This window comes from Bufo bufo, chromosome 2, assembly GCF_905171765.1.
Source record: "Bufo bufo chromosome 2, aBufBuf1.1, whole genome shotgun sequence".
NCBI classification, from domain to species: Eukaryota; Metazoa; Chordata; class Amphibia; order Anura; family Bufonidae; genus Bufo; species Bufo bufo.
In genome coordinates this window covers 769,158,349-769,186,251 of record NC_053390.1, presented here as the reverse complement: position 1 = coordinate 769,186,251, position 27,903 = coordinate 769,158,349, and the positions used below count along the sequence as shown (strand labels likewise).

Genomic DNA, 27,903 nt, shown 5'->3' with positions numbered 1-27,903 from the left:
TAAGCTCAACTCCCTTCTAACTAGAACTCCCCCCTCCCTGCAGCAAGTGGGACACGCCAACCACACCACAGAGGGCTGTGTTAGAATGGAATAGAAAGCTCCATTCTCTGTAAGATAGCTCTGCCATCTATGCTGCCACCTGCTGGTCAACCAGGCATACGACACTCGAACAGTTACAAAATAGGAAATATGAATAGACATTGTGCAGCACGTGGAAATCAATACATAGGATGCACACGTGGTTAACCATAGGAGACAGTAGCAAGGTGCAAAGGTGGTAATGCTCCTCTGGGGCGTTACACCATCACTGGGCTGTTGCCCCCAATATCGCCCCCTTGGTTATTGCCTGTGTAGGAGTAAGTACAAAATTACTTCCATAAAGTTGTCATAAAATGTAATGAGACTGTAATAAAGTCCTGAAAAGGCTCGGCAGCTCATCCGTTTCCTCATATCCATTAGTAGGAGAATGACTCCCATCAAGGTTCCTGACATAGATGAGGAGTCCCATTCTCACTCCGTAGGTCATGGTACATTGAGGATAATGAGGGTTTTCCTCTCATATTTCTTAGTTCTATGAAATTATTTGGTTTTATCTCATGGAGCCAGGACCATTTGGATCCCAGCGCTGATAATGGTTTCATGTAATATCATCAAAATCTGGGTAATTTTGAGTAATAGTCCAGTGCGTTACATTGTAGACACCGATTATTATAATGTCGTCCTGTCCCAATTACAGCTTTATGTGACTTTATGGTGGTGTTTTGTACCTTAGTGATAATTAGTATCGGTCCCATACTGCAGTCCTCAGAGATGCCGCTCAGACAGTGCTCTTCACCCTGTAGCTCACCAGATGTTGTAAAACTACAACTCCCAGCATTCACGGGCATGTCCAGGAAAGCTGGGATTTTTATTTGTTTGCAACAGTTGGAGAGGCACGCTGTGAAGACCACTGATCTGGAAAATGGTTTGGAAGATGCCTGAATTAGTGTACATTCACATCACTGTTTAGCTCTCCGTTCTTCTGATCCGTCAGAAGTAGAGAGACAGAAAAAAAAACGGATCCTGTTGCTTCAGTTGTCATCCGTTTGAGCCATTTCCGTCTGAGACCTACTTTTTAGGAAGGGGAGGGGGCGGGGGAGTCCTTTTCCATCTGAAAAAACGGATCTCAGATGGAAATGGCTAAAACGGATGACAACTGATGCAACAGGATCCGTTTTTTTTTCTGTCTGTCATAGGGTCTCAATACCGGAAAAAAAACGCTTCAGTTTTGTCCCCATTTATTGTCAATGGGGACAAAACATAACTGAACAGAACACTAAACTAACTTCAGACATCCTAGACATCCTCCCATCCCATACACAGTCTATGGGACAAGTAATACAGTGACATCGCACTTTAACCACTTGCAGTGGGGACACTGCATGAATATTCCGACTTTCCAGAAAGAGATACAACTGAGAAAATCCCAATAAGGCTTAATCCTCTGCTAGGAGCTGCATGTCACTGCAGTGTCTTTTATTTCATGGTATCTGCTCCACCCATGACAACCCAATCTCTCATCAACCATCTCTGACCACAGTGTCATCTCGCACCGGCTCTGCCAATAAATAATTGGGAAACAAATGGCCTGCAAATTGCGATATGTTCATTACTTTCTTATACTGGGCTTTGTCCATTCAGTTGTACTGCTCCAAACCATCTCCAGGGGGCTCCACTGAGGACTGCTGCATAGCTAGACATGTAGTGATATCACAGGAAATATTCAGACCATTGATGGTTTCTGCTCCCATCTCAGTATCCTGGGAATGGATCTCTTCAAGTTAGCCGAGCCAAAACGTCCGCTGAAGCCTAGGAGAAAAGAGCGGAAGAAGGTCACCGCCCAGAACTTGTCTGATGGGGACATTAAAGTCCTGGTGAATGTCATCCGTGCTTATGACATACCAGTGAGAAAACCAACGAGCAGGTGAGAGAACCGTGGAAAAATCATTTCCATTCACCCGAGTGCGGCTTGTAGAAGTCCATGTGCTTGCCGTTAAAACCATCCCATTCACAAGAATGAACCGACTTTCAGCTGCAGAAATTTCTGCAACAAAATCTTACCTGATGGCAATCAATGTATGGATTTAGGCCGGACGGGAATTGCATGACTCCTTTCCTGTCTACCTTTCCAAATTCTCTTTCTGAAGAATCTATGGCTAGCAATCTTAATCTTGCAATGGTGGCCGTCATTTCCAACTGAGTGATACAGGTTTGAACTAGGACTGGCCAGGTTACGTCCCAGTGTTTTAGCAATGTTCCCCTCACAGCAGTAAAGTCTATCAGCTTTGATCAGCAAATACCTTACTGACTGACTCCATCGCTTGGCGATGCAGATTCTGGACCGAGCGCCTTTGTTCTGTCCTTTATCTCTCTCTCTCTGGAATACTGTAGTCCAGTCCTGTGACATGGAGCTTCCTCTTACTTCCTCGCATACACTAACTAGACTGAGCTTGATGCAGATCCACACCTAACTTCTTAGAGGGGCTGGGGCAGGGAAATTAACCCTGTCCCATCCATGCAAAATCTATATTGGGACATTATAAAGTTTAAACATATAAAATAGCACTAAATAACATTGCATATTATTATACAGCAAGAACAGTTTGCAAGTGCCTTGTTCTGGGGTACTGCACGTTACCCCTCTGACAGTAGTTGTAATAATGTGTTACTGTGATGCTCCGAGTCTTCTGGTAGCACCTTGTCATCTCTCTTGCTATATAAGCATATTCTGATTATATTACTAGATTTACAATTGTAAGGAGATTTTAAAATTGCCATGTCAGTGTATAAATGTACATATATATATTTTCCTTCCCAGTAAACCAGCGCTGCCGTCCAGGTCAGCAAGATCATTTAATGAGATGTTCACAGCGTCTGCTTCCCCTCAAGGACAGGCCCAGACACCAGAGTGGTCGGTTAACCAGGTAACTATTGAACCATTTCAATCATTATTAACTTACAGTATTTTTAATAACAAAATGAGTTAATTATCTCTAATTTAGTCAAATTGCCACTAGGACAACTATGTCCCCCGCTCCAGGATCTCACCCTTAAATTGGGGGTACTGTACACTCACCTAAAGAATTATTAGGAACACCTGTTCTATTTCTCATTAATGCAATTATCTAGTCAACCAATCACATGGCAGTTGCTTCAATGCAGTTAGGGGTGTGGTCCTGGTCAAGACAATCTCCTGAACTCCAAACTGAATGTCAGAATGGGAAAGAAAGGTGATTTAAGCAATTTTGAGCGTGGCATGGTTGTTGGTGCCAGATGGGCCGGTCTAAGTATTTCACAATCTGCTCAATTACTGGGATTTTCACGCACAACCATTTCTAGGGTTTACAAAGAATGGTGTGAAAAGGGAAAAACATCCAGTATGCGGCAGTCCTGTGGGCAAAAATGCCTTGTGGATGCTAGAGGTCAGAGGAGAACGGGCCGACTGATTCAAGCTGATAGAAGAGCAATGTTGACTGAAATAACCACTCGTTACAACCGAGGTATCCAGCAAAGCATTTGTGAAGCCACAACACGCACAACCTTGAGGCGGATGGGCTACAACAGCAGAAGACCCCACCGGGTACCACTCATCTCCACTACAAATAGGAAAAAGAGGCTACAATTTGCACGAGCTCACCAAAATTGGACTGTTGAAGACTGGAAAAATGTTGCCTGGTCTGATGAGTCTCGATTTCTGTTGAGACATTCAAATGGTAGAGTCCGAATTTGGCGTAAACAGAATGAGAACATGTATCCATCCTCTGATGGCTACTTCCAGCAGGATAATGCACCATGTCACAAAGCTCGAATCATTTCAAATTGGTTTCTTGAACATGACAATGAGTTCACTGTACTAAAATGGCCCCCACTGTCACCAGATCTCAACCCAATAGAGCATCTTTGGGATGTGGTGGAACGGGAGCTTCGTGCCCTGGATGTGCATCCCTCAAATCTCCATCAACTGCAAGATGCTATCCTATCAATATGGGCCAACATTTCTAAAGAATGCTATCAGCACCTTGTTGAATCAATGCCACGTAGAATTAAGGCAGTTCTGAAGGCAAAAGGGGGTCCAACACCGTATTAGTATGGTGTTCCTAATAATTCTTTAGGTGAGTGTATGTGTGACAGTTACCAGATAATCTTCTTTTGTCTCGCTGGTTATTTAGTCGCTTGTATTTCATAAACCTTTTGTAATAGAAATGACCTCTCTGTCCACCAAGATTGCAATGTACTTCCTTTGCACAACAGCCAAGCTGCATGATCAGGGAAGCAGTGTAAAGCATGGAGGAGGGCACCACACCATGTGAACAAATCAGTTGCTAACTTGTCTAGGAAATTGAGGCATGCTACACTTTCCTATACAGTTAAAAATAAATAATGTTAGAACTAAATAGTAAACTTTCTCATCCCCTTTCATTATATGTGCTGAATGGACACAGCAATGTGAAGATATTTGCGCATTATTTGTGAGCAATTAAATTGTGCATCACATAATATCTCTCCATTGTATTTAATGTGATTTCAGGTACTGGTCCGGCCTTTTGTAGAGGTTTCCTTCCAGCGCACAGTGTGCCAGACTTCAACAGCTGACGGTCCAAACCCAAACTGGAATGAAGAACTGGAGCTGCCATTCAGGTAAATAATGCTGCCATATGGGGATAACCAGCATATACAATCGTATGGGATTTTGGCTTAAAGACTTAAACCACATGCAGACCATAGCTTGAACCTGAAGGGCTGAGAAAAATTTGGTTTTAATATATGCAAATGAGCCTCTAGGAGCAACGGGGGCGTTGCCATTTCTCCTACAGGCTCTGCTTTCTCTGCATCTGCCTCACACTCTGCACTTTGATTGACAAGGCCAGGCAGGCGTAAAGATGTTTCCACTGCCTGGCCCTGTCAATAGTGAAGAGTTTGTAGAGAGAGCTGAGCCTCTAGGTGTAATGGCAACGCCCCCGTTGCTCCTAGAGACTCATTTGCATATATTAAAAACATCATTTTTCTCAGCAATATGGGCACATAGGAACTTGGGACCAACACAGATGTCTTCAGCTGCCAAGTGCACATGCAACAGGTCAGCCAGTGTCATAAGAACAAAACTGCTGACAGATGCCCTTTAAGTAACACTGGCATGCACAACCAGAGGATGGTCGATGCTTAGATCCAGGATTGTTATGCCAAGTTTCATAGACCCTGATGAAGATGATGGGGACGAAATGTTGAATTTGCCCCCACTATAATCATGCCCTGCTCCTTTCCTTTTCATGACTTGACCTGCTGCGGTGCATCTCATCGGACGCGGTTTTTCCTTCTTCTAGGGCTCCCAATGGTGATTACAGCACAGCCAGTTTACAGTCTGTAAAGGACGATGTTTTCATCAATGTCTTTGATGAAGTTTGCTTTGATATATTAGAGGTAAGGTATAACCAGCGCTATGTGAATATACAGCATCAGATTATCCGTCACAATCTCCACCATTACCATTGACCAGTTTATAAGGTTCCAGAAAAGTAATGATTTCTTGCTATATTTCAGGATGATCGTGAGAGAGGAAGTGCAATCCACACCCGAGTGGAGAGACACTGGCTCGGATCCATCAGAATTCCATTTACTACCATCTATTTCCAGGCCAGGGTAGGTGCATTCACAAATTGGCTTTTTGGCAAGAGACAGACAGCAAGAAGAGCAATAACATGATATATATAAGATAAGGGGAAATCTTGAAAACTGAGACCAGGTTCTTAAAGGGGTTGCCGTTTAAAGCCATTTTTATTTTATTTTTTATAAATAAATCAGACAGTTTTCCAGCATTCTTTCTGTCCTAATTACTCCCAGTTTTCAGTAGGTCTGCTTGCTGCCATTTAGTAGAAACCTTCATGGTTTATTCCCAGGAGGTACAAATCTGTCCTGCTCACGTGGTGGACGCACAGGCGCTCGGCTTGTTACAGTCCTGTCTTTTATAATTGGACTGTAACATGTTGGGCACCTGTGTGTCCATCACGTGAGGACAGATTTTTGTCCCTTTGGGAACAAGCAACTAATTATTTTTTGTTGCTCTCATTGACAAAAAAGAATTTAAAAAAATATTGCATCAAGAAGGAGAGTGGACCGAAGCTTTCTGCGTGTGATGTAATGATGGTATATGTACGTGATTACAATATTAGAGCGAAAGGATACGTTTATTGGGGAAAACGAAACAAATAAAAGGGGGCTCTAGGACCCTGTTGGGCCGCCTGTAGCCTGAATACAAGATGGGATGCGGTTGGGCATGGAGGCATACAGTTTCTGTACGGTATCCTGCGGCACATTTGCCCACAGATGTTGCCGCTGGATCTGAAGATCCATGAGAGGAACACATATGGCGGCAGGATGTCCGCTGAGCTGATAGAATACAGCGGACCATAGTATATTCACAGTGTATTCACCAGAGTAGCGCTCACTGCCGTCCATCAGGTCAGTGATCGACAGGCCGCTGTGTATATGTGCTGAACACACAGAGATCTTAACTACCGGATTTTTCATCTTATAAGACGCACCTAGGTTTTAGAGGAGGAGGAGGATAAGAAAAAAAATATTGTTCATTAGACCTCAGCTCAGAGCCTCAATGTTAATAAGACCTCTGATTAGACCCCAATAACACCTCAGATCAGACCCCAATGTGAATGACCCCCCCAGACCTCTGATCAGAGCCCCAATATGAATAAGAATCCGCCCATTCAGACCTCAGATCAGACCCCAGATAACATCCTCATTATAAATACCCCCCCCCCCCCACTCAGCCCTCAGATCAAACCCTGAATGTGAACAACCCGCAGATCTCAGTATAGACCCCCTTGCTCAGAGCAAATAAAATTTTAAAAAATCTACTTACTTCTCCTGCTCTGGCCGCCTCCACTCCCAGGATCCAGCTCCATCTTTCTGCCGCGCGCTCTGCTCTGACCCAACGCGCACAGCGCTGTGCGCAGTCACAATATAGTCGGCAACAGATGACCATGAACTGGAAAGTACAGAGCCCGGGGAGCACTGCATTCACCGCTTGGTGGTCCTCCGGTACTAATGAGCGCTTCCATAATGGAGGTGTTCATTAGTATTCGCCCCATACGACGCACTTTTTTCCCCCCAAAATGTGTGGAAAATGCCAGTGTGTCTTATGGAACGAAAAATACGGTACAATATGTGCCCAATGGATTTGTTCAATGCTGCAGAAATGGTTTTTGTGCCATTTTGGCTACTAGTAGTATGGACTAGCATATTAGGGAGACCCATCAGCTTTATTAAAGGGGTTGTCTCCCTTCAATAAGTGGTATTTATCATGTAGAGAAAGTTAATACAAGGCACTTACTAATGTATTGTGATTGTCCATATTGTCTCCTTTGCTGACTGGATTCATTTTTCCATCACATTATACACTGCTCGTTTCCATGGTTACGACCACCCTGCAATCCAGCAGCTGTGGTTGGGAACTCCTGCGGTCCCAACCACCAGAAAGACCAGTGCCTTTTCCTACAATGTACACGCACCACGACTACCGCTGTTGGATTGCAGGGTGGTCGTACACCCCTGGATACGAGAAGTGCATAACGTGATGGAAAAATGAAACAAGCCGGCAAAGGAGGCAATATGGACAATCACAATACATTAGTAAGTGCCTTGTATTCACTTTCTCTACATGATAAATGCCATTTGCCCAAGTGAGACGACCCCTTTAATACTAATCAGAATAATTGTAATAATAAGAATATATTGTAATCTTACTAAACCTATACTAGAAGCCTAGAATTTTCCATGTCTATTGATGGGGATGGAATTGTTTAATACCTTTGTAATTCCCCTCCATATCCGGCTCCATGTGACGGGGAAATGTGTATACTTTACGAAAACCTTGGCCCATTAAAAGTGAAATAATGTTACTTTTCAGATTGATGGAACGTTTCGGATTGAGACCCCACCAGTGCTCCTCGGATACAGCAAGCAGCGCAGCCTGGGAAATGATGGTGGTTATGAGTCAGTAAGAAGCCTGAGTCAGGGGTCCTTTCTGACACTTTTCATCACTATTGAACCTCAGCTTGTACCTGGAGAGCCCATTAGAGAGAAGGTATGAATAACGTCGTCATAATCTGCACATTAACCCATAATACCCATTAGTAACACTTCAGAAGTAGTCCCTTTCATCATCGGCGTGTCTCCTTGAGGAGCTTTAGCAGATGATGGGAGTAGTAGTGATTCTGACTATAGAATGTGTCACAGTGGTTTCCCTCAGGCCGATGCAGTGAGAGGAGGGTGCACCCTTTCCTCCTCCGGGGCACTCCCTGTAGTTGGGTCTACTGCCTGATGGTAGTTTTGAGGTGCCCTTGATGTTGGTGGTTGTACGGGTGCCTGGCAGGAGGTGTTGCAGTGAAATGGCTAGCGATTTACTGAGCATGCTCAGCATATACGTAGATCTATCACTCATACGTGTGCCATCCATACAAGTGGCATAAATTATATGGTCGACCATTTACCTGAACGGTTGGGATGTAATGGTACGTTTTCTTCATTGTCTGATCGCCAGGATTTCGATTTTGTGTAAAGTCATTTTCTTTTTATGGCCAGGGCTCCATGACCAGAGATTGCATTGAGCCCTGTCCTAAAGATGGCTTGTTTCATTAGACAGCTCTTTTATGCTTGCCATACATAGCAAAATGTTGGAAATGCCAGGGGCGTACACAGATCTCAAACAGTCCCATGCCAAAATTTAGCATAGACTCACCCACATGAGATTTTAGGCAAATTTATGATTTGAGGACATTTTTAATTAAAAAAAAAGTTGCCCTCAGTACAGGGTACTTCTAAAATATGACGGTCATTTTGAACACCATATTGCTCAATGTATTTACACCAGACATCTGGCATAAATACACTGATAAATCTCCTTACAGCTCTGTGTCTATTTCTCCACTCACATAAAACATTATAAAACTGATGGCCTGCAGCCACCACTAGAGGGAGCTCAGTACATAGGTGTGTATACAGTTGCCTTTGAAGTCAATGGAAGTTTTAAATAAAATCTCTTTGCACTGAACTCCCCCTAATGGCAGCTATTGGAAATAGCCATTGTTTTATGTCTGGGAAAGGCTAGTAGCTAGGAGTGAGCTGGACAATGACCGGTAACAAAAAACCTATTCATGGGATCTGATCCTGTTTATGTCCATTTGCCGTTAGCCATAGCTCTTGGTGATACCTGGAGGTGTGAGCTGTGGTTTTACTGAGACTAATTCCCAGACGTACAGGTGAAATAAGATGGCTGATAATGTTACGGGACATGTTGATGAATGTTGATGCCATAAACCATGTTTAGTTTGACAGTCGAGAAGATGAGAAGTTGCTTCAGGCCGCAGAGAAGTTCCAAAGTGAAGCAGCATTAAAGTTCCCCAGACGGCAATGCCTGAGCACCATCACGGATATTAACGGGACTACTGTGTTTGTGACGCGATACATCAAGGCCTTGAAGCCTCCTCAGGAGCTGCTTGATGCGGACCCAAGTAATGTGCAAGCAACGAGTGTGAGTGCCCCCTCATCCATAAATATATGTGTGTGGATAAACCCCATCATAGTCATCTGATCTGATATCTCCCACACAGGAGCTGCTGGCTCGATACGTGTCATTAATTCCCTTCCTGCCGGATAATGTATCGTTTGCTGGGATCTGTAATTTATGGAGTACATCTGATGTGAGTATGCCCATATGGGAGAGGCACCCTGCTTCTTGTGGATGGGGCATTTCATGTCTACAGATACGTGTGCGGGGTAGACTTGGACCTTTGTAGAATATGCTCTGTCTGCAGGAGTCGATGGATGAGGTATTGTGCGTCCTGGACTGAATTATAGAGATGGACATATTGCCCCCAGTGCCTCCACTCCTTCCCTCAGCTACCAGCCAACAGATGGGCCACAGCACAGCCAGTTCAATTGCTGATGTTGACGGCCATATTAGTTCCACACTAGCAGTAAAGAGATCCGAAAAGGCTATTCCATGCTGGAGCTCTTTCGATCCGGCATTGCCGGACGCTACCTGAATGCCCTCCGGCCCCATTACCAAAATGGGGACCAGCAGAGATCAAATATGCAGAGAATCGTCCGAAAAAAATCTTCTGCACTCATTCAGGTAGTGTCTGGCTATGCCAGATCCAGAGAGATCTAGCAGGCCCTGCCGGGACAGCTTGCCTGATCTCTTTACCGCTAGTGTGAAACTAGCCTAACCTGCAGCAGTCACTGAAGAGAAAATGGAGAATTACGTACTGGTTATTTTTGTGGGGGAAGTACTGTCTCTCCTTAATCCTTGCAATCCCTATAATGTCCCCCTCAATGCCTGGGCACCTCATATAGATTATACTTTCCCCGGCACCCGCTATGCAAGGGAGGCTTGTCCCCGTCGCGGCCTGCTATTGGCTGCCAATATGCTCCCTCCGTCGGCGAATGTTTTGATCTGCACATGCGGGGATCAGGAGCGACATGGGCGCTGGGGAGGTGGGTAAGTATAACCTATATGATGTGCCCGGGCATTCGGGGGTGTTGGATAACCCTTTTTAAAGACAGAGCCTATTTTTGAGGGCTTATTTTTTGCAGGACAAGGTGGATTTTTTAATGGCACCATTTAATTTACCATGTCCTGTATTGGAAAAAAAAAATCTTTTGTGGGGTAAAATTAAAAAAATAAAAACACAAACGTTAGGTTCGTTCAATACGATTCCGGCGATACCAAACTGGGGTAGTTTTTTATTTTGTTTTATTACTTTAAAAAAATAAAAATAAAAACCTTTGAAAAAATCACCAGTTTCTTTGCATCGCCATTTTTTTTTACAGCCATAACTTTTTTTATATTTCGGTCTACAGAGCAGTATGGGGGTTTGTTTTTGGTGGAACGAACTGTACTTTTTATTGGTACAATTTTTGTGGTATTTTCAACTTTTTTATCACTGTTAGGGCTCGTTCACACAACCGTGCGAAGCCCATGCTGCGGACCGCAAATTGCGGTCCGCAATGCACGGGCACCGACCGTGGCCCAGCCGCATGGGGATTGTGGACCCATTCACTTGAATAGGTCCGCGATCCCTCAGTTCTGCAAAAAGATAGAACATGTTCTATCTTTTTGCGGTGCGGAGCCACAGAACGAAACCCCAGAAAGCACTCCGTAGTGCTTCCGTAATGTTCCGTTCCGCATCTCCGAATTTGCGGTCCCATTGAAGTGAATGGGTCCGCATCCGTGATGTGGAATGCACATGGAACGGTGCCCGTGTATTGCAGATCCACAAATGCGGTCTGCAATATGGCAACGGGCAGCACACGTTTGTGTCAATTTTTGAGTGGGGCAAGGTGACTAAAGAATGGTGAATTTTTTTTCATTTATTTTTTTCCCCCGTTAATAGTTCAGACATTTTCGGACGTGGTGATACCTACTATGTTTATTATTTTATTGTTGATATATTAGGAGGCTAGAACCTGGGATCTTTTGATCTGTTAGGCCCCTTTCACACAAGCAAGTTTTCCACGCTGGTGCAATGCGTGAACGCATAGCACCCGCACTGAATCCTGACCCATTCATTTCAATGGGTCTGTGTACATGAGCATTTTCTTTCACACATCAGTTCTGCCTTGCGTGAAAAACGCAGCATGTTCTATATTCTGCATTTTTAACGCAGCCCTGGCCCCATAGAAGTGAATGGGGCTTCAGTGAAAAACGCATTGCATCCGCAAGCAAGTGCGGGTGCGATGCGTTTCTCACTGATGGTTGCTAAGAGATGTTGTTTGTAAACCTTTAGTATTTTATCACGTGCGTGAAAAACGCATCAAAACGCATTGCACCCGCGCGGAAAAAACTGAACGCAATCGCAAACAAAACTGACTGAACTTGCTTGCAAAATGGTGCAAGTTTCACTGAACGCATCCAGAGCCAATTTGTCACGCTCGTGTGAAAGAGGCCTTATCCCATTCACCCTATCTATTCTGGTGAATGGGATTATTACACACTCCCTGCTGAGCTGTGCCTTGTGCATAGTTCAGCAGGGAGCTTACCATGACAGACTTGACAGGCTGTTATGGTAACTGATTGGAGCCACGCGATTTCACTGCGGGGCTCGGATAGTAAGGCAGAGGGAGCCGCATCCTTCTGCCTTACTTCACAGATGCTATGATCTCTTTAGAACATGCCATCTGAGGGGTTTAATGATGGGGTTCGGCGAGATCACGCTCCCTGTCATTGCAGCCAGGTGCCTGCTGTATTATACAGCTGGCACCCACCGCGTATGTAGCGCGCTCACCGCAGCAGCCCACTCCATACAATTAATAGCAAAGCCAAATATCCATCTGCAGACTGCTGTTTTGGGGTGTTTGCCCCTGCAGAGTAGGATTCTGGCTGGCTGAGCGCAATGCCATGGATGCAGCTAGACGAGACCAGTTATGTATGAAGACTTGGTGGCAATGCTCCATAGGAAAATAATGTGCTCTGGCTAATAGCCCCCTCTCTGTGATGTCCATCTGCTCTGCATCTAGTGATAATATCTTCTGCCCCTTGTATTTTTCAGCAATTCCTTGACCTTCTGGCTGGAGACGAGGAAGAACACGCTGTGCTACTGTGCAATTATTTCCTGGCCATGGGAAAGAAAGCTTGGCTTGTTATAGGAATCGCCATCCCTGAGGTAGTCCATCACCCACACTTACAGACGTACCTATGTTATATATACTTGACGGTTTGCCGTCAAGTCACAGCTTGTCTTATGTGCCGTGTAACATGGCGTCTTATGTAATGGTGTGGACCCTTAATAAATTAGGCGCCGTGTGCCAGATACTGTAGCTTGTGTAGACTTCTGCTATAACTTACCCCACTTTGTGGCGAAAGTCATAGTAGATCCGCCAGGCGGCGTGGAGCCCCACTCCTCCCGCTAGAACCGCCCCCTTTTCGCTGCACTTTTTTGAAGCTGAAAAAGTCGCAAATTATGGTGCACATATGGCATGCACCATAATTTGCCAATTTTTTTCCGCCATAATAAAGGGTTTAATAAATGTCCCTCAATGCGTTAAGTGGGTTGAGTTGTAAGAGGAGCTACATGGTAATTTACATGTTGTTGTTTCAGACGGTGTTTATTGTGACCTCCGATTTACTGATGTTTCTGGCCTCATGCTCGTGACCGTATATATTTTGCGGTCTGCAAATGACAGATCCAAAAAATACAGATATCATCCATGTTGCTTATGCATTTTTTGTGGACCCATTGAGTTAAAAAAATGGTCCGCATTTTATGCCCAAGTATAGGACATGTTCTATCTTTCTGCGTAATGGACATGGACGGATGTGGAAAGCAAACGGATCATCTGTGTGGTTTCTGCATCCGTATGTCTGTTCCGCAAAAACAATAGAATATGTCCAGAAAATGCAAACCATGAACCCATTCAAGCCAGTGCGGGCGATTCCGTTACCCTCCTGAGCGTGATCACTGGCTGCAGGCGCAGGAGAACACAAGCCAGTGCTCACGCTTCGCATCTGACCCCAACAGCAATACAGGAATAAAATAGTTTATAAGCTCAATTCTTGCCCAGAAATATTATATGAGACCAAGCTGGGGCAGCAGGAGACGGGATCGTGCATTACCAAGGAGCGCACCGCGCATGCGCGAGGCTTAGGTGATCCTGGACGCACTGCAGGCTGTCAATCTCACAAAAAAAGGGATGGTTAGGGGGCGTGCTTACCTTGACTTGAAGCAAGGAGGCCTCTGCCTCTGCCCGCTTGACTTCAAGCTGACCGGCAAGATAACGCTATGGAACCTATGGAGCATCAGACTACCAGATCAAACATATGATTATTAACAGACTGGGGGCTACTATGAGGTAATGCTGGCGGTTTCATACGTGTTTTGGAGGTGACAGGTTCCCATTATTACAAGGCACTTACTAATGTATTGTGATTGTCCATATTGCTTCCTTCGCTGGCTGGATTATTTTTTCCATTACATTATACACTGTTTGTTTCCATGGTTACGACCACCCTGCAATCCATCAGCGGTGGCCATGCTTGCACACTATAGGAAAAGGTGCTGGCCTCTCTGGTGGCTGAAACCTCGGGAGTACACATAGGCTGGTGCTTTTTCCTATAGTGTGCAAGCGCGACCTCCACTGCTGGATGGCAGGGTGGTCGTAACCATGAAAACGAGCGGTGTATAATTTAATCCATGGAAAAATGAATCCATCCAGCGAAGGAGGCAATATGGATAATAACAATACATTAGTAAGGGACTTGTAGTCTCTTTCTCTACATGAGAAAATGCCATTTGCTCAAGTGACACAACCCCTTTACGTTTACATCATCTTCAGGATTAGTAAATCTGGGCCACTGTCTGTCACTATAACACCGTACATTCAGTAGAGACCAAAGGTATCACTTTATTTTTTATACACTGTTATGTGGCATTTGTTGGAGTTGCCCTTTAAATGTCACTTCAGTATGTAGTTCCTGTGAAATCGTACTATTCTACGTGGTAAGTGTCCACATGTCCGGTTTACTATTACATCTTGGATTAGTAATGATTTTTTTTTTTTTTTTTACATATTTTCTAGGGCCCCACTACTTATGTGCTGACATTAGAGCAGAACCAGTACATCATATGGAATCCAAGCAGCGGTTGCTTTTATGCTCAATATGACACTTTTTGTCCATTGCAAAGTGTTGGCTGCTTGATTAATGCTGATAATGTAAGTATGTGATGGATCCAAGTTATTATGGAGGTTATATGAGACTAGAAAAAGGCATGGCTGCATTCTTCCAGAAACAGTGCCACTCGTATCTATAGGCTGTGCCTGGTATTGCAGCTCAGCCACTTTAATTTGAACGAGTTGCAATACCACAAGAAATCCGTGGATAAGAGTGGTGCTCTTTCTGGAAATAGGCAGCCATATTTATTCTAATCCTATACCACCCCTTTAACAATGCAACCACGCATATATTGCAAGGCAGAAGTCTTCCATATTGCCTGTCTTCTCTTTCATTCCATTTTTGCCTCTTTTCCTTTTAGATATGGTTTAATATTCAACAATATGACTCTCCTATAAGTATAAGCTTTGACACAAGCCGTCCAAAGCTGTGGAAGCCATTCTTCTCAAGAAGTTACCCGAATCCTGGACTCCCCAGTGTGCAGGTATTTCTGATGACATGTACACATAAGTGACTATGGGAAATGGCATAGGACTGCTGTTACTTATAGCAGTGAATATATGTATATGGGTGACCCTAGGGTGAAGTGGTCCAAACCATGAAGACCTCGAGGCTGTGATATCTAAGAAAGCTTTTCCCACTACTAAAGTAAGATCCAACCTGTAGCTCCCAAGATGTTGAAAAACCACAACTCCTTGCATGACATGACAGCATTAGGATATAGCAGAGTATGCTGGGAATTGTAGTTTGGCTACAGGTTAGACACAGCTGGTTAGGGCTAATGTCCGGACACAGACTTGTATCGATGTGTATATTTTTGACATAATACAATGTTCATAGAAATTGGATGTTATTGGCCTGAATACCATTCCCTGAGTGATGTCTGTCTGATAAATTTATAGCCATTGAATCAGATTTTTAATAGTCCAGACTTGGAAATTTATTAGACAAAGCTTAAAGCGTACCTAAGCTTTCAAAGAAGTTTGCATACTGGCTGTGCTTCTTTGTACAATCATAACTGTGAAGGTACAGGCCTTTTTGGACTTCCAGAAAGTCTTCCTCAGCCATATTATTCCCTGTTTCAGCTGCATAGCTAGATGCATTTCGCTCAGAAGCAGGGGTGGAATCTCACTGTACTGCTGTGACATCCTTTCCCTTACTTCCCACTATGTCTTCAGCTCCAGAGCTGAAAGGGATAAATCAAACTTACAGACACACAGAAGGCTCCCATAATCTTCAAAAGCTGTGTAGAAGCAGTTCTTTTATCAGGCTCCGGATCTCCACTTACTCTGACTCTTACTCTTTTCCTATGAGCCATCTTCTGAGTCTCTGTTACCAGGGACGGATCTTGCCTGACAACAGGCAGTGGAATGCAAATGAGGTGGAAGTGAGACCCCTAGTGGCCATGACTTTACATTTTTTTTCTAGTTACACCATTCTCCATTAAATGAAATGAAATTGTGTGAAAGTACAGTGACTCTATGACTTTATACATGAAGGTCAATAGTAACACAGTATGCAGTAAGCTCATAAGCTCCCCCTGGTGGTGGCTGTGAGTAGCAGGAATTGTTGTTTTTCTGTATGAGTATACAGGGGGTGGAGCTCTGATACTATAAAGGTATATTAAGAAACTAATAAGGACTGAATGTTTGACCTATAAACAACACAGTATTAGAAAGTGCTGGAGTATATTCAGGTATCCTGTATAGTCTTTCTTCTAACAAATCAATGTGCTTGTTCCCTCCTTAGCCAGATGAACTGATTTATCAGCGCACAGATAAGACTGCGGCCATGGAGCTTCAGGACAGGTACCGTAACATCCGCCTGAGCTGGAGCATTGACTGTAAAATAGTATATAACGGATGTAATATTTTATTCTGGTGTTACTGTATTAGGGCTCATTTACAGGAACATGTGCCATCTGCACCCATATTGCTGCCTGCAATATACAGGCACCAGCTGTGTGCACACCGTATCATGCATCGGGAAGATACGGAGCAGAAGGCCACGGAAGCACTACGGAGTCCCTCCCTCCGCACAGCAAAAAAATAAAACATGCTCTATTTTTTGGCGGTGTGGACAGATCACGGACCCCTTCAAGTTGAATGGGTCTGCATACATCAGCGCAGGCCACACGGACAGTGCCCGTGCATTGGGGACCACCACAATTTGCAGTCCCCAATGCATGGCGCAGGCAGCAAACATTTGCGCGCATGAGCCCTTAGTGTGTCTCTGTGCCAGCTCTCACTGTGGATCTTCCAAGGAAGGACAGATTTATTAAAAAGATCTTCAAATAGTGAGCTGAATATTAAGTTATTTTTGTTTTTCAAAGGATTGAAAAGCTGCTGAAAGAGAAGATAATGGAATGGAGACCAAGACATCCCACCCGCTGGAACCGATACTGCACATCTACTCTCAGGCATTTCCTTCCTTTATTGGAACAGAACCAAGGCAAAGATGTGGAGGAAGATCACCGGGCAGAGCTGCAGCGTCAGCTGGGAGATTATAGGGTAGAGTCAACAGTCTACATTCAACACATGACCAGTAGGGGGAAGGGGGGGGGGGGTATTCACATCATCTTTATAAGATGTCATAGGAGTCTCAGGTTCTCAGATCCCCAACTGGACAGCTCCAGCAACCTCCAGCAGGGAGATGTCAATCATGGCAGGAGGGGCCGGGGTTGGGTCACTGACTGATCTGGACATCACCCTGATGACTACTATATGGTCATTCATATATACAGTACAGACCAAAAGTTTGGACACACCTTCTCATTCAAAGAGTTTTCTTTATTTTCATGACTATGAAAATTGTAGATTCACACTGAAGGCATCAAAACTATGAATTAACACATGTGGAATTATATACATAACAAACAAGTGTGAAACAACTGAAAATATGTCATATTCTAGGTTCTTCAAAGTAGCCACCTTTTGCTTTGATTACTGCTTTGCACACTCTTGGTATTCTCTTGATGACCTTCAAGAGGTAGTCCCCTGAAATGGTTTTCACTTCACAGGTGTGCCCTGTCAGGTTTAATAAGTGGGATTTCTTGCCTTATAAATGGGGTTGGGACCATCAGCTGCGTTGAGGAGAAGTCAGGTGGATACACAGCTGATAGTCCTACTGAATAGACTGTTAGAATTTGTATTATGGCAAGAAAAAAGCAGCTAAGTAAAGTAAAACGAGTGGCCATCATTACTTTAAGAAATGAAGGTCAGTCAGTCAGCCGAAAAATTGAGAAAACTTTGAAAGTAAGGGCTATTTGACCATGAAGGAGAGTGATGGGGTGCTGCGCCAGATGACCTGGCCTCCACAGTCACCGGACCTGAACCCAATCGAGATGGTTTGGGGTGAGCTGGACCGCAGAGTGAAGGCAAAAGGGCCAACAAGTGCCAAGCATCTCTGGGAACTCCTTCAAGACTGTTGGAAGACCATTTCAGGGGACTACCTCTTGAAGCTCATCAAGAGAATGCCAAGAGTGTGCAAAGCAGTAATCAAAGCAAAAGGTGGCTACTTTGAAGAACCTAGAATATGACATATTCTCAGTTGTTTCACACTTGTTTGTTATGTATATAATTCCACATGTGTTAATTCATAGTTTTGATGCCTTCATAGTCATGAAAATAAAGAAAACTCTTTGAATGAGAAGGTGTGTCAAAATCTTTTGGTCTGTACTGTAACTAGCTGGATTTCATAGTTGGTGACTAAAGGGAAAGTTATAGAACTTTCTAATTGTTTTAGTTCCTCAAGATCTTAATTTGCTGTCAGTGAATGAGAGCACTTGTACTCACATTCAAAGGCAGTAAGTAGTAACAGTCCTGCTGTCAGATGAGTAGTAGATATACATTGTATCCAGTATAGGAAATGCTCTGTGAGCTGAACAGGACTGCATACTGATACATTGTAGCAAACCACCAGAGATATTTGTGTAGCTGCTGCTGATGTATTTAGCTCATAGAGCATTGTGTACATTGGATCTACATTTCAGCTGAGAACAGTTATGGACAGGTTTACAGCCTTTGAATGTTAACAACTGTTCTCAATTACTGACAGCAAACAAATATCTTCACAAAGGTGAGAAATTGAAACATAAAGTATATAAAAAAAATCCTAGAATGTTTCCTTTATATACCAGCTAGCGTTAAAGTTTTCCGGTATTGAGTTCCGTCATAGGGGTTCAATACCGGGAAAAAAACTCCCACCAAAATTCCGGAACCCTCGCCAGATTGCCAGATCAGACATTAATTTCCATTAAAATGTATTAATGCCGGATCCGGGAAACCAAGTGTGAAAAAAATTAAATACCGGATCCGTTTTTCCGGATGACACCGGAGAGACGGATCCGGTATTGCAATGCATTTGTCAGATAGATCCGCATCCGGATCAAGAAACAAATGATATCCGTTTGCATATGGATTTCCGGATCCGGCAACGGAACTGCCTGCCGGATTCTTCTAACGCTAGTGTGAAAGTAGCCTAAGTTTTATTTGCATAAAACCCTTTTTTCATCTCTGTATAATGAGACTTTCTACAACTTTCTAATAGGCATTTGGATTTTTTAGAGTTTCCGAGATCTCTGTTAACTGTCAGTGAATGAAAACATTGTTTACATCCAGAAACTGAAAAGCTGTCCTCCTCATACTTAACTGACATAGGTGCATAGATCATCAGATCTTGAGCACTGCAGCTGTGACACTTTCATATTATCAGAACAAGTTTTTGGCTTCTTGTACTGATGACAGCAAGCAGAGATTTTGAGAACAGTGAGAAATACGCAAATGTACTAGAACGTTACATCATGATTCATTACACATTATTAAATAAGGCAGTATGCAAATCAGCTCATAGCAACCTCTGCCTCTAATGCCACCAGATGTAAGGTAGCTATACTACAACATTCAACCTTTTAAACAGGCCTTAAGACATGACTTGGATAATAGCTAAGCCAACAACTCATCTGCCGACTGCTGTTTTGGGATGATTGCCCCTCATCAGTGAAGAGCAGAGAGTACTGGCTTAACTTGGTGAGAGATATAGTATCCCCCAAATTCCGACCTCGGCCTCTCACCCAGTTAAGTCAACACTCTCTGCTCTGCACATCTGATGGCATTAGAGGCAGAGCCTGCTAAGAGCTGATTTGCATTAAGACTCTTCATGCTGATTAGGTGCTCTCCCTAAGGAGATATAGTATCTCCAGAATCCTGACCTAAGCTTCTCTTAAGCCAGTACTCTCTGCTCTGCACGGATGAAGGGCAGTCAACCCAAAACAGCTGTCTGCAGATGAGGTGCTGGCTTAGTTATCATCAAAGTCATGTCTCAAGGCCTGTTTAAAAGGTCGAACATTGATTTATAGGATAACTGCCTCTAATGCCATCAGATATAAGGCAGAGATTTCTAAGAGCTGATTTACATACTCCATTCCCAGAATTATAGAGGAGCCTTCCCGGCCTATAAGACTCCTTACACCGATTAGGAGATATAGTATCCCCCGAATCTAAACATTATTAAATAAGCATTGTTTATTGAAGCTGGGGACGTATTTTTGTATGAGTTTAATCTCATCTGCGACATCCTGCATTATATTTGACACTTTTATTTTATTTTGTGCATTTTTTTTCCCCAGTTTTCAGGGTTCCCAATTAACATGGCCTTCTCAGATGTGAGACCTCTCATAGAGGCCGTGTACAGCACTGGCGTTCACAACAATGAAGTTCCCAATGTGGAGTTTGCCCTGGCTGTGTATGTTCACCCCTACCCTAAGAATGTCTACTCAGTATGGATATATGTTGCGTCTCTTATTCGAAACAGATGACCCGAGGATGAAATGTTGCAGACAATAACCACCACGATGTGCCGAGATCATTGCCAAACCTGCCTGGGTGGTGTTCTCCTGCTTCTCAGGCAGGTCATCCTTTGGCAGGCGTACTAGAACCTACGTCACCTGTGATAAACCTGTGAAATTCTCCTGTGATTCCCCACTTGACATCTGTTGTGTTTTGCGGTTGAGAAACCAACAGGCTTTCAGTAGAAATGAGAAGGAGAATAATGAACGGGGCAGAAGCTGGTGTTCACTGGTATTTACAGTATATACCTGGCTCATTGACTAAAAGTGCTGTCACTTTGGAATTTAAAGGGTTGTATGATCTAATTAAAAAAATAAATGTCTGCTTTCCTTCAAAAACAGCAACATGGTTCATGCTTGGTATTGACGCTTAGCCCCTATTCAGGTGGCGCTACAATACCAGACACAGTCCATACTGCTATTTCTGAGAGAAAGCCGCCATGTTTTCCTTTATCCCATATGACCCCTTTAATGGGGTTTTCCGGAAAAAATTTACGTATAAGAAGCACATGATTTTAAAATGCACCTAGAGGACGAAAAAAAGATTTTTCATCAGATCAGACCCCCAATCTTCATCACCACCCAATCAGATTTGTCATTCTTTATTAGACCCCCCAAACTTTATCAGACCTGAGATAAGACCCCAAATCTCCATCAGGCCTCAGATCAGACATAAAATGCCTCGAGTGGCGTGCCCTCCTGCACTCACCACTCCCTAGTCTTCTTCCGTCCCTGTGCTGCACCAAGACCCAGCGTCAAACAAAGCCAGGTCATAGTTCCGGCCTACGTGTGCTACGTTCTGATGCTTTATGCAGTCAGGACACAGTGCAGCTTGACGTCCAATAGAAGACCAGGGAGCGGTGAATGCAGACAGCGCTACACTCCTGCATACCTATGGAAGCGTTCATTATTATTCTCTTTATAAGATGTACTGCCATTGTTTCCCCACTTTTGGGGGAAAAAGTGCGTCTTATGAAGCAAAAAATTTAAAACCCGCAGCCTGTCTGTGTGAACAGAAAGTTCATACTTACTTGCTCCCCGCCGCTCAGCTCCCTCTGCACTTCTTCTACTGTGTCCGATTTCTGGTCTCTGCAGTGTTTGCATCTGGTGCTGCATGGTCACATGCTCTGCTGCAGCCAATAACTGGCTTCAGCAGTGATGTGTCGCTTATGGCCCTATAACCGCTGAAGCCATTATGAGTTTTCTGTTTACAGATGCAGGCTGCAGGCATTAGATACAAAGTAATTATTCCTTGAAAACCCCTTTAAGGTCCATTAAGAATGGGTAATGGTGCAGCAGAAAGCTGCCCTGTTCCTGTACCATGTCAAAATGTAGCCAAACTGGGCTAATTTCTGCTCTGAATGAAGTTTTCCATAGAAATAGTTCTAGGAAATTCTCTTCTCTGCAATTGCAGTTTTTACTAGATTGAGGATTGGGCTAGCCCAACAAGCCATAACACATACAGTGGGTTGAATGAAATGTAGCATGACATTAAAACCTTCCCGTTATCAAAGGGGGTTTAATCATATTTGCTCTCTGTTTACTGCATCATCCATCCTTACCTTTCTATTTTTAAGGACTCTTATTTCTCATGATATAAATTCAATACAGACAGGCTGCAATTCACAACACAACCACTGAGGGGCCACAAAGAGACAAACCATAGCAAAGACATCTCCAGACAGAGTATTGTGAAACTGGGCTTTCATTTATTTAAGCTGTTCCTCTTGCACCACAGAGCTCAGGATATATTGCGCCAAGAGAAAAGTTATGGAAGGACACATCTGTATGTGCTAAACGTAAAGATTTGACGTATGTTGTCCATAGAATCCTGTGTTAGACATGTAGACTACATAGTAGACTATTCTGCTGTGGTTAACTGTATAGGAAAGCATAGCATAACTATAAAAAAAAAAGCATCCATTGAAGTTTATGGACCCGTTCTGTATATGCACCAGAGCACACCTTGACTTGTAAGACACCACATGCATACTAGGTGCTCTCCACAATGGGAAATAGTATCCCCGATTCTGACAAAAGCCCCTCACCCAATTATGGCAGTTCTATCTGCTCTGCACTAATGAGGGGCAATCACCCCCAAAACAGCGGTATGCAGATGAGTGACAAGCCATGTCTCAGGACCTTTTTACAATGTCAAACATTGACTTGTAGCATAGCCACCTTACATCTGGTATCAGCACAGCTTTCCCATCTTTTTGTATTGCATGGCCTATAAGACTTCTTACACCTAATACGTGTTCCCCACAAGTAGAAATAGTACCTTCAGATCATTTTTCCTGCATACACCGAATGTGGTGGAAATATAGCCTTAACTGAGCATTTATCTTAACCAAAAAAAAGAAGATGCCAAAGAAAAATGGACCACACATAGAGCCATCTGATGGCTCCACAGGCATGTTCAGCTACTATAGGGCCCTGAATACAGAAGGTCCTAAGATATATTCTACACCCATGCATATCTAGACTTCTAATCAGTGATTTATTTTAATTGACATTGACATTTACATTTCATTTCTTTTTATATTGATCTATTGCATGAGCTTTTTACTGGGCAAGTTTTTTTTTATATTTTTTTATGCTTTTAAGGTTTGGTAATGGTCGGCCACAGATGTAAGCTTAATGCCCAGCATAGGACAGTTTTATTATTTTCCCAGTTTTTAATTTGATATTAGATTGGTGAACTTCTTCATTGAAGAGATTAGAAAAACATGGCTGCTTTCTTCCAAAAACAGGGCCGCATCCATCCACAGTTTGTGCACAGTCAGTAGAGATGAGATGCAATACCAGACACCTCCCATGGGCAAGTGTGGCACTATTCTTGTTAGAAAGTAGCCATGTTTTTCTAATGATGCATAAGCATTTAAAGTCTCGTGCACCCTGTTTGGAGAGGTGGTCGAGCATGCGTATTTCTGCTCCATTTTAAAGTATATGGGACTGCTACATCACTCAGCTTTCTTAGGTAGCCTCGGTGACTTTGAATGGATCAGTAGTGTACAAGCTCAACTACATCCAAACAGGGGATGCAGGACCCTTGTTCTCTTGATTGGCGGGGGTCCTAGCTGTAGGACCCCACTTATCAGACACCTATTATCTATGCTGTGGATAGGTGATAAATTGTTGCTCTGGGACAATTCCTTTACTTGAATTGACCACAGTCTGTCCATTGTAGTGAGTGCTGTAGTTCGCACATGCCTCTTGCCTAGTGATCCACACTACTGAACCACAAGTCTCACCTCAAATTATCAGCCCTCAGAGAACGTTTAAAGGGGTTGTCCAAGTTATATTTATTGATGACCTATCCTCAGGATTTGTGTGCAGTCTATTTTTTTTATTGTATTCTACTCACTTTGAGCTAAAAATAATTTTTTTAATTGGTCTTTATTAAATATATGGAGCCCTTTTTTCTGTATAGGGCTTATCTCTGACCTTCTAAAAAAAACTCATTATAGCTCAATTCTCATTTTATTGATAAGAATGTGTCTTAAACAAAGGGCCCTTTACACAGGCAGAGAATCCTAAAGATAATGACTAACAAGCTGTGTAAACACGATCTGCTGCCTGCATTAGCAATTGCTCTTCCCCATACTGTGGAGGAGATCACTGCATATAAAAACAGCAGTCTCCTCCACCAGTGAGCAGCAGATTGTCGGGAAGGAAAGCTTCATTCTCAACAACCTACTGATCTGTCGTCCCATGTAAAAGGGACCTTAAGTGTTTATGACCTCTTAGTAAACTGGAGATGAGGGTTATTAGCAGAAAGTGAAATTAAAAAGTACTGTTCATTCAGCTAGACAAACCGTTAACCCTTTGGGACAGAATGGCTCAATATTTTTAATAAAGACCATTTGAAAAAATTATTATAGCCTAAAAAAAAATGCAATCATAAAAAAAGAAATTGCCTCCAAAGATGTACATAGCCTTTAAAGTAAAAAAAAAAAACGAAAAGTGGCCCCGTTATGTAGTCAGGTCCAAATTTATAGAAGGCAGGGCCAACATAATACCATATTGCGGCACATTACACCACCCCAGCGGAGCCAAATACCACAATGCAACAAAAAGTACTTCCCCAAAAACAACCCCTCTATGGTGGCCAGCGCCAGCAGCCACATTCTGTCCTCCTACTCCAGTTGGTGACTGTGAGTGGGGCCCAAGTGGCCCTCTGGGCATCGGCCAACTGGTAAGTTTCCCTGTAGGGTCTATGGCCAGTTTTCCCCTGCCAGGCACAGTGCCTTGTAGGGCTGGCTCAGCTGAATGTAATGATTAATTCTGGAGAATAAATACTTTTATTCCATATGGAAATGAGCAGCTATGTGCACCGAGGGCGGACCCAAGACACTCTGAGCACTCTTGCCGATACTGATTCTTCTACCAGATCTTGCCTCTCCTTCTTGATTGCCAGGGCAAGGAGAGAAAATTATGCAAGAACCTTACCCTGTCAGTCAAGAAGCAGGAGGAGCAAGAGTGCATAGAGTGGCTTGGACTCGCCCTTGGTGTACTTAACTGCTCATATGCATATGGATTAAAAGAATGAAGCAACAGATCCTTAAAGGAAATGTCATAAAAAATGACCTATTGTTTAAATCATGTTTTTAAGTTTAATATATTTTTTAAGAATTTTTTATGTCTATTTTTAATTTTCCATGTCAATATCTATATTTAAACAAAAAACATAAATCCTGCAGTTTTCGCACTGGTCACTAACCCTAATAATAGGCGCCACTTCTTGGTCTGTACAGATCACTTTACTGCAGTTATATACCATTCTAAACCTGGCTGTAATGATAAGGAGATATCACCTTTGTGTATAGATAAGTCACAATAGGTATCAGAGCTTATCTAGTCTTTCCTTGTACAATGATCTCTGCACAGATCACAGAGCTGGCCTAGAAGACTCTCCCATAGAAGGCAATGAGGTCCCCTCATTGTGTCTATGGCCCATGGGGCTGCTGTAAAGCAATTTTTTTTTTATGCTTTGTAAATGTTGTTAAGAAGAGCTCAGGCAAGATGGCCGCCCCCATAATAATTTTCAAGAAATACAATTAAAAAATATGTAGTCAGAAAATAAAATCCGATTACTAAAATAAAAGGAGATGTGCTGCTATCTGGTTTTAACTGGCAGATAACTTTTTGATAACACATTTTCTTTAAGTAAAAGGCATCTTTACACTCAGCTGAGCTAGCCCTGCAAGGCATTGTGCCTGGTTTATCAGTGAATTTCCTGGTGATGAATTCTCTTTAACCACCTAACTGTTCTGTGGGAGCTCAGCTCGGGCTGTGGGAAAATACTTAACCGTTCTGCAGAAGTGGAAGGGCGGGGGGCTGATTTAGCTGTGGATGTCTCCTGATTGCTAGAAGCTACCATGGGCTTGGCCTTGTTCGAAAGCTGGCATTCCAGGCTTTCATACAAGACCAAAATGACAGCATTATCCCAAGATAAGCAGGAGATATCACTGTTAGAAATAGATTCTGGAGTAATCACAGTAAAACCTGCTTTTACTTTCACATTCACTGCATCCCGATACCATGTAGTGAAGATAATGTTGTAATTCTGCATATTGTTTGAAAGCTTGATCAAACAATATAAAGCCCATATCTCTAGCTGCTACTAAACCAGAAATATGACCAGCGAAAGAAGCCCCCCCCCTTCATTCTGGAGGAAGAGGGGGAGCAGTTGCAGAGCAGACAGGCTTGCAGGAGGAAAGGAAAAATAGTAAAAAAAAAATGTCACAGCTTTTCGTAGGCCAGTGACGACACTTTCATCGGTCATGTGGTCTAGGAGCAGCTCAGCCCTATAGAAGTGAATAGGGCTGAGTGCAATACCAAGTACAGCCGTTATACAATGTGCGGCGCTGTCCTTGGTAAGCAACTGATTGGCGGGGCTCCCAGGTGTCCAGAGGATAGGTCATCAGTTATAAAATCTTGGAAAACTCTTCTTTTTTGCATGAGAGAACGGTGTGTTAACTCTGTTCAGGAACAACACCCCTCTAATGCATGGGCTATGTGCAGTATTGCAGCTTACCTGCATTCATGCAATACCAGACATAGTATATAGAAAAAAGTGGTGCTGTTTCTTGAAAAAGGCTCCCCCCCCCCATACATCCCCCTTTATTTAATTGTACTCTTACATGTGAACTGCTTATAACCAGAAGTCTTCATCACCAGGTAGTAAAGGAGTTTATCCGTTTTATGAAAATGTACAATGAATTTTTTTTTTTTTATAATTTAACTACTTTTCCAGTTGGCCTTCTCATGAAAATGTTTGTGCATACAACCAGAAAACTCCTTCACGATGGTTATAACAAGGGATGAGCGAATCGATTTGCATAAAACTTTGTTCTAATACTGTACAGAGCAGGAGCTCCGTACAGTATTAGAATGTATTGGCTCCGATGAGCCGAAGTTATTGCTTTGCGAAGTCTCGCGAGACTTCGTGCAATAGCTTCATAAATTAATTTGTACTGTAAAAAAACATTTCCCGAACCGAGACTAAGCGAAGGAATAACTTCGGCTCATCGGAGCCAATACATTCTAATACTGTACAGAGCTCCTGCTCCGTACAGTATTAGAACGAAGTTTCATCCGAAGTCGATTCGCTCATCCCTAGTCATAACCAGTCTAATTTTATAACCTAATAATGTTTTTATGATAATGCTCCAGTGCTCTGTCCACACAGAGCAGATCATAAGTCTAAATCATTGTCTTTTACTATTTTTGTAATTTTTTACTGTAAATATATATTTATTGCTATTTTTATATGATTTTACACAAATAATAAAGCCTTGATTTCATCTGTTTGTTGGTTCTGTTTCTGGTCTATGCGTCACAAAATAAATGTTGCTGAGTACAAGTTCTCAGCCACGGGGGTGCACTCCCTCCACCCGGGATGAGATTTAAAACCATTTATGTCTATGTGGTGGCTACTGTCTTAACTTAAAGGAGTATTCCCATCGCTAGGATATGCCCCCATTATCTGACAGGTGCGGGTCCCAGAGGTGGGACTATCTCTAAAACGAAGCCTAACATGAGGCCGGCAAAGTGGTGGCCACTACTAAGTCTTCTGATTGGCCCACCGAAAATCCCCATAGAAATGAATGGGAGCGCACCGTACTTGCGTGGCCACCACTCCCATTCATTCCTATGGGGACGATGGAAATAGCCGAGGAGTGGAGAGGAGGAGGAAAAGGGTGGCAGTGGCGGAAATGGTTAACAGTACTTACTGTGCCAGCCCAGTCACAATGATAGTAGTACTTACTGTGCCAGTCCACGCTCCAACACTCTCTGGGCCATACAATGATGGGAGGGTGCACTCTGGTTC

The 27,903-nt window shown here is 43.2% G+C and overlaps 1 protein-coding gene and 1 long non-coding RNA gene across 2 annotated transcripts in view; one reads left to right on the top strand and one right to left on the bottom strand.

The window, feature by feature from the left end:
* The window catches only part of CC2D2A (coiled-coil and C2 domain containing 2A), a 79,817-nt gene extending 57,733 nt beyond the window's left edge, over positions 1-22,084 (top strand). Inside the window, exons 23-36 of the mRNA XM_040419085.1 lie at positions 1,796-1,963; positions 2,858-2,963; positions 4,568-4,677; positions 5,361-5,457; positions 5,578-5,676; positions 7,961-8,137; positions 9,380-9,583; positions 9,663-9,752; positions 12,603-12,716; positions 14,629-14,763; positions 15,084-15,206; positions 16,472-16,530; positions 17,055-17,232; positions 20,349-22,084. Of these exons, the coding sequence (XP_040275019.1) occupies positions 1,796-1,963; positions 2,858-2,963; positions 4,568-4,677; positions 5,361-5,457; positions 5,578-5,676; positions 7,961-8,137; positions 9,380-9,583; positions 9,663-9,752; positions 12,603-12,716; positions 14,629-14,763; positions 15,084-15,206; positions 16,472-16,530; positions 17,055-17,232; positions 20,349-20,537 (1,849 nt within the window). The 3' untranslated portion in view covers positions 20,538-22,084. The remainder of the gene's footprint in view (positions 1-1,795; positions 1,964-2,857; positions 2,964-4,567; positions 4,678-5,360; positions 5,458-5,577; positions 5,677-7,960; positions 8,138-9,379; positions 9,584-9,662; positions 9,753-12,602; positions 12,717-14,628; positions 14,764-15,083; positions 15,207-16,471; positions 16,531-17,054; positions 17,233-20,348) is intronic.
* Positions 735-27,323, bottom strand: LOC120990337. The gene is made up of 4 exons (XR_005776405.1): positions 27,158-27,323; positions 21,599-21,601; positions 17,130-17,136; positions 735-746 (listed from the first exon to the last, which is right to left on the bottom strand). It is a non-coding gene; the product is annotated as an uncharacterized LOC120990337 (long non-coding RNA).
* Between the last annotated feature and the right edge of the window lie 580 nt (positions 27,324-27,903).